The 6,839-nt window shown below is 53.3% G+C and overlaps 1 protein-coding gene across 5 annotated transcripts in view; it reads right to left on the bottom strand.

Annotated features, from left to right (window-relative positions):
• The window catches only part of SLC43A2 (solute carrier family 43 member 2), a 40,219-nt gene extending 36,271 nt beyond the window's left edge, over positions 1-3,948 (bottom strand). The window contains exons 1-2 of one of the 5 annotated variants that reach the window (XM_059379745.1): positions 3,859-3,948; positions 2,317-2,526 (exon numbers count right to left, since the gene is read on the bottom strand). In XM_059379745.1, coding sequence (XP_059235728.1) covers positions 2,317-2,476 — 160 coding nt within the window. In that variant the 5' untranslated portion in view covers positions 2,477-2,526; positions 3,859-3,948. The other 4 variants (XM_059379744.1, XM_059379741.1, XM_059379742.1 and 1 more) reach the window with 4 other exon arrangements.
• Positions 3,949-6,839: the final 2,891 nt, after the last annotated feature.

Consider the following 6,839-nt stretch of genomic DNA (forward strand, 5'->3'; position numbering starts at 1 on the left):
TTAGGCAAATTTTCTTGAGAGAAAAACCCAAAAGCCAAGGTCCTATAAGCGACAAAAAGCTGACAAATTGGCATCTCAAGCAGCGGCAGACCAGTCAGCTTTTCACAAGTCTAACACAATAAACTCCATAAATGGCCCCACTGCTTCTCGGTAAGTCAGCCATCCACCAAGTTTAAACATATTAGGCCTAAGCAGAAACCTTGACCCTATATGCTCCAGGCACTCCCAGGGAGGCAAGGCCTGGAGGAGACTCCTGGCTCCAAAAGGCGACAGGCTACTTGGGACTCCAAGAATCCAGGAGCAGGGAGGCCAGAGAGATAAGCTGTGTAGAATCAGCGGGGCTGCTGGTCCAGGATGCTGGATCAGCAGGCTTTCCAGGTAGTCAGAAAAAAACAAAATCAAAGGCAGGGGCAAAGGCACAGGATAAGAAGTTGATGTTCAACTGCCACCCTGACCCTTCACCTTCACTTTGGTTTATAGGAGGGACGGGGTCGAGCCTCTCACCGGCTTCAACACCAGCTCAGCATTGTGTTGGCAGTCTCTGCAACTCCTCCCACTTTAAATGGAGGAAGAAGCCAAGGTCGAGGCAGGAAATGAAGTGACCAGCCCCAGTGTTGCCAGTACCATAAAATACATTAAGTCAGTGGACAAGCTCAGAAAGGAAACCTAGAATCTGGCCTTCTACAGTAGGATCCTTTCCCTCCCACATTCCCCCCCAAAAAATCAACCACAACAGTCCCTCAGTCTGGATGAGACGCTAAAAGCTTCACCTGGAAATGAGGTTTCTCTCTGTTTTTAAGACCCTCGATACAGCCTGAAAGAATCCATCAAAGAGGGAGGCAGGAAGGGTCATGATCTAAAACGGAGGAGAGAGGGAGGGAGAGGAGGAGCCAAGCACTTCAACCTGCTCCTTCCAGAGTCATTAATCTGCTAACATCTCTTGGGCAAAGCAGAAAGCTTGTTCAAGGAACAAGGTCTGAGTGACCCTCCCATCTCCCTAGATTTCTTGCTGATGTGTGGAAAGGTCTGCCAAGAACCCTTAGGCTACTAGGAAATATTTCTGAGTAGCTAAAGGCTAAAGGTTATAAATTTTATACTCTCTACCCTCCGCCAGGTGACCTCTGCATCCCCTTCGTTTCTCCTGCCCCTAACCTGCCCAGCAGAGCTTCCCTAGAAACTGAGACACTCAGAAATCTCCTGGGACTACCAAGAAAGGGAAACAAGGACTCTACATGGGGTTATAGGTAGCATGAGCTGGTCCAAAGCTTTCTCTTCCCCCCAATTTAGAACGTTAACAAGAAAAGGCATGCCAGTGCTGTGATTCAGAGGGTCAAACTCTGTCTCCCTCTAAGGGGACTTGTGCAGGAGCTGGCTGACGAAGGCAATGGAAGAGACATTATGGAGTTCAGCTATTAGGTAGCCACTGCTGGGGATAGCAGAGGGCAGAGGGAAACATTTCTTATAAAGTTACCTAGGATAGGGGTAGGAGGGTAGAGGTGGGGAGACACTTGGGTCTCACTGTTCAGCTGAATCTACTAATCTACAACAATTAGGAGCCTTGGATGGGGTCAGGGGGGTGTGAAGGTAGGAGTGGGGGTTAGATTTCTTATAGACAAGCATCCTCAACCTGCATTCAGCAAAACCAATGGTGTGGCAAAGAGAGACAACAGAACAAGTGTTATTTCCCTAAATACCCCTTTGCCTCCTTCCACAATGGCAGGCAGATAGAAGGCCACTGGGATGTTCTCACAGCCTGTGGGAGGAAATGTCCTTTGGAAAATCATAAAGCAGCAAAAAAATAGACAACAAATTGTAGCTGACAGGCCCTTAAGAGACTCCATAACGGCCTGACTAAAACATCTAGATTCCAGATGAAGCTTCAGTGGGGTGGAGGCCAAGCCACTTCCTCTCTCTTTCTGCACCCCAGCCACTGAGTCAGGAGTTCCTCTTTCTCACAGTCAGGCAGCAACATATTTAGTGCAAGGCAAGTGATGTGCTATGCACTAGAAGGAGAGGAGTCCAGCAAATGTTCCTTAAGGCAGGAGGAAAAACACCCTGGACTTAGGGGGGTTCTGGCTCTACCTCAGTCCTTGGGCAAGCCAGAAGATGGGCCTGGGCTTCGATTTCTTCATCCACAAAAGAGCCAATGACACGTATCCAGCAGACAGGGCTGAGCGAGGATCAAACGGGGCTTCTGCTAAACCGGGAGGTGTTGCTCACCGAGGTGGTACGGCTGGCAGATCTTTCACTACCGTCTCGCCCTCTCCCAAAGCTCCCACTCGGGGAACCACCCCCAGCCCGAGCCGCCCGTCTCACCTGGCTCAGTACATAGGTACGAGTAAAAGCCCTCCGACTTGAGCATGATGAGCAGCGAGCCCCAGCCCAGGAGGACTGCCGAGAAGAGGAGGTTTTCCAGCACTGCTGTGCAGGCCATCCACCAGCGGCGCCGATGGGCTGTGGCCAGGGTGGGCGCCATGGCGCGGCGCGGAGGCCCGGCTCCGGCTTCGGCTCCGGTTCGGCGGCCACCTGCACACAGACCTCGGCGTCAGCGGCCGGCGCTGCCCAGCCTGTGCGGCCAACCCGGGCCGCTGCCGCAGCGCGGGGGCTTGTCACCGCTCCGCGGCCCAGGCGGTAGGGGCGCGCAGCGAAGGAAGCCCCAGCCCGGCCTGGGTCCTGGGCCAGCCTGTCCGCGGCTGGCTCGTGCGTCCGCCCTCAGCTCCGGGACAGCGGTCCCGGCCCGGCGGGGAGACCTCTCCCTTGGCGGGTTCCGAGGTAACCTGAGGCAGGGAAACAAGGAGGGACTAAGACATGCTCAGGGGCGTGGAATTAATCGGGCTCTCTGCAGGTCTGACACAGCTTGGGGACCGGTAGGAGAGGGACCTTACGTCCGGATACCTGGGCAGGGTCATACCTGCAGGGCTGCCACTCCCTGGGACCCTGACAGGAGCCCTCCCGCCCGCGCTGGAGACCCTTCCTCAGAGCTTGTTCCTTCAACCACAATATCAGCGAACGGCGTCCGGAACGGCCCGCCCCCGACCCGCTCATTGGCCTGACGGCTAGAAACTGCGGCGCCATTGGCCACTGTCTAGGTCGCTAGGCGCTGCGGCCACGCGAACCCCGCATGGGAAAGGCGAAGCCGGTTCAAACCGGCGGCGCGAGCCACCTGCGCGACCCCCAACCAGGGCTGTTTCCTCGGCATTAAGGCTGTTCCCAAGGAAGCGGACCCCCATCTCTCCATCTCCTAGCTGCCTCCTCTTTTCGTCATCTCTTCCCTGGCGGCTCCTCATCGGTCACATGTTGTCTCCCTACACCCCTATTCGAGCGCCTTCTGTCCTCCTAGCACCTATGCCCAGGACCTAGATCCCCAAGATCCAGCTCACCAGGTTCCCAGCAGCGTGTATCGGGCCCGGCCGGCGCCTTTTCTGTCTCCTTTTATTCCAGCGCTTTTATTCCAACCCAAGATGAAAACACTGCCGCACGCTGATTGGCTGAGTCGGGGCTGGAAACAAGCATTGACCAATCAGCAGCCACCCGCCCGCCCCGCGGCGAGCAGAAGCCGGTTCCGGCCGGACTCCGAGACAAACAAGAGAGCTGGTGGGGGGGCCGGGGGCAGCGGTGGGTCGTGCCTCTCCTCTGCTGCTTTTAACTGGAGTCACTGCCGGGCTGGGAATCCCCCGGGGGGCATTGCCCCAACGACTCTCAGAACCTCACTCTGAAGCCCTACCTGGGTCAGGCTCCCCGGGTCGATGATCCAGTAACCCCCGGACTGCGTGCCTGTCTCCCTCTCACACCCAGCTGGGCTTCTGCACTCCCATTCTTCTCCGGCCCGCTTGTGGAGTCCTCAGCTTCCCCTCTGACCTGGGCATCATGTCCCGATGCTCTGGCTCCGTGGGGGTCGTTCCGCTTCTGCCGCCTCCGCTGCTTCTCCCACACAACGCTGCCATCCCCGGCTGCCTCGGGCTTTGTGTTCTGATTCCTCGTTCGCCTGTCCCCAGTGCACTCCATCCAGGCGCTGTCTGCTCATCCCGGATCCCCGGACTCCTGCCCAGGCATGGTGTGCCTCTTCCCTGCTCTGCTGATTTCACGGATTCTCTCTCTTGGGTGCCATTTGCCCGGTCTCTGGAAGATGGCCTTGGGGGATCCGTAGGTGGGAGTTTGGGGCTTGTCTGTACCCTAGGACGGTCTGCTCCCATCCACACACACCCCCACCGCCTCCTGCTGTCCTTGGTCCCCTTGGGGATCCTTACTCAAAGTTGACCATCCAATCTCCATTGTCTTGCACCACCTCCACCAGCTTACGTCCCATTCCTGGACGTCAACTTCAGGGGCCCTCTCTGCTTGGTGACGCGGCGGGCAGTGCCTCCGGGAGAGCGTGTGGAGTCGGGAGGGCTCGGTACCCAATGTGATCAGAGAGCTGGACCTGCCCCCAGGATGGCTTGGGCAGCGGGATAGAGCCCGGGCACTGGGTAGGTTCGGCAGCCCAGATGCGTATCCCTGATCAGAGTGGCTAGCCCGATCTTACTAGACCCTCGGTCTACCCCAGATTCAGCTAGGTCTCCCTGGCACGCTCTGGGAGCCTCAGCAGCCTCTTATCTCACGTCCCCGCATCCAAGTGCGCCCTCTGCCGCCGTGAACCCGCTACTGGCAACCTTGCTTACACCTCGCCCCGCGCTGTGGGCTTGGGGGATCCTGGCTGGTTACTTCTGTTACCCACCCCTCAGAATCTCACCCACTCATTTGGGACTGCCACTGGATAAACTTCAGTCCCCCCCCCCCTCCTTAGAGCCACCTGCCAGAGGAGCGTTTCCAGGCAGCTGTTCCATACACATCTCTGAACTGTTTCAAATACATCTCTATAATATTTCACTTTAGGAGCACCTGGATGGTGAGGTGAAGCCTCCAACTCTTGTTTTCTGCTCTGGTTGTGATCTCATGTGTGGTGGGATGGAACCGCGCCTGGGGCTCCCAGCTCAGTGGGGAGTCAGCCTGAGATTCTCTCCCTCTGCCCCTGCACATGCTCTCCTGCTCTCCCTCTCTCTCAAATAAATAAATCTTTTTTTAAAAAAATTACTCACTTTCTACCGCCCAAAACTGTCCGTCTCATTCTTTCTCAAATAATAGCACCACTACCTACCGAAATTAGATACCGTGAACCATCTTTTCAATAAATATTTGAAATTTGTCTTAAATTCTCCATTATTCTCCCTCTCCTTCACCCACCCCACCCCACCCCACCAACACAGCCATATCTCCTAAACATTTATCTAATTTGCCCATCTGTATCCCTAGGACTGCAACTGCTCTTCATTCAGCCTCTGTTCTCAGCTTCTCAAATACATTTCTTCACCCAACCCCATCCCAGTGAGCTGTGGGAAAGGTAAATCTGACCTTAGTAAATTTGACCTCTGCTCAATCCTTCAGAAACTCTCTACCATTTGTCCTGTAGGATAAAGTTCAAGTTCTCTAGCCTAACCCACACAGGCTCCTCCCTATTGGTCTCTTCCTCCACTTAGAGGCTGGTTGACTGGCCAGATCATAGGTGCTTCAATCACATGGAATTGCTTGTGGTTCCTGCAGGTGCTGCACCCTTGCCTCTGGCCTTCAAAGATAGACTCTTCTTGGATAGCACCTCCTTCAAGAAGCCTTCCCTAACCACTCCCCAAAATATCCTTTACTATCTTTGTCCACTGATTGCACGGTTTTGTATTTTTTTTTATAGTGCACTGTTTCATCTGTTTGTCCCTCCCTTTTCCCACTGACTATGAACAAATATTTGGGGGCAAAAACTATGTCTTACTCAACTTTGTTTACCAGCGCTTAACACAGAAGCCCAAACAAAGCAGGTGCACAAAATTGGGCTTGTTGAGTGAAAACATGAACAAATGAAAAGGGATGGAAGTTATCAGCTTCTTGGGACAGAGGATTCAAATCTGGGAGAATATGGTGATGCAAATAGTAATTACCCTTTTTTGAGAACTAAAAATTTCCTAGGTGCTTTATGTAGTTTGTCATTTAATCCCCACAACAGCTCTGGGAGATGGCCAGGTCCCCATCTCAAAGTCCCCAGTTGAAAAAACTGAGGTTTTAAATACCATTTCAAAGTCACAAAACAATTATTATCAGAACTGATATTTGAATCCAGGGCTATTTGAATGAAATTCTGGGTTTCTTTTTTCGGTGTTTTTGTCAAGGGTGTTAAAGCCCCAACACCAGAACTGCTGACAAATCATAAAGAAATAAAACCACTAGAGTACCAGAAGAAAAGGCAGATGATTATTTCACTAGTTTCAGGGTAGAGAAGGCCTTTCCACTAAGCATTTGAAACTCACAAGTCAAGGGGTGCCTAGGTGGCTCAATGGGTTAAGCCTACCTTTGGCTCAAGTCATGTTCCCAGGGTCCTGAGAAAGAGCCCTGCTTTGGGCTCCCTGCTTAGCTCAACGGGGAGTCCGCTTCTCCCACTCCCTCTGCTGCTCCCCCTGCTGGTGGGTGCGCAAGCATGCGCTCTCTCTTTCAAATACGTAATCTTAAAAACAAAACAAAACAAAAAAACCCTCAGCAGTCAAGAAGAAAAAGACTGTCTAAAGGGGCCCCACCCTAAGAGGAAGCCACCCTTAAAAAAGGATTTTGGACCACTCTGCAAGGAACCCTCCACCCTTTCCCTTGTGACAAAAACCTGATTGGATGACAGGCGCCGAGGGTCAATCAGCTCAAAACAGAGGGCCAACAAGCCCATAAAAACCCCTAGACTTAGAAACTTCCATGGCAACCCTCTCCTGTCCCCTACCTCCTTAGGAGCTTTGTACTATCACTTTGCCATTGCTCAATAAACCTTGCTTTGC

The sequence above is a fragment of the Mustela nigripes genome, chromosome 16 (assembly GCF_022355385.1).
Source record: "Mustela nigripes isolate SB6536 chromosome 16, MUSNIG.SB6536, whole genome shotgun sequence".
Classification (NCBI taxonomy): Eukaryota; Metazoa; Chordata; class Mammalia; order Carnivora; family Mustelidae; genus Mustela; species Mustela nigripes.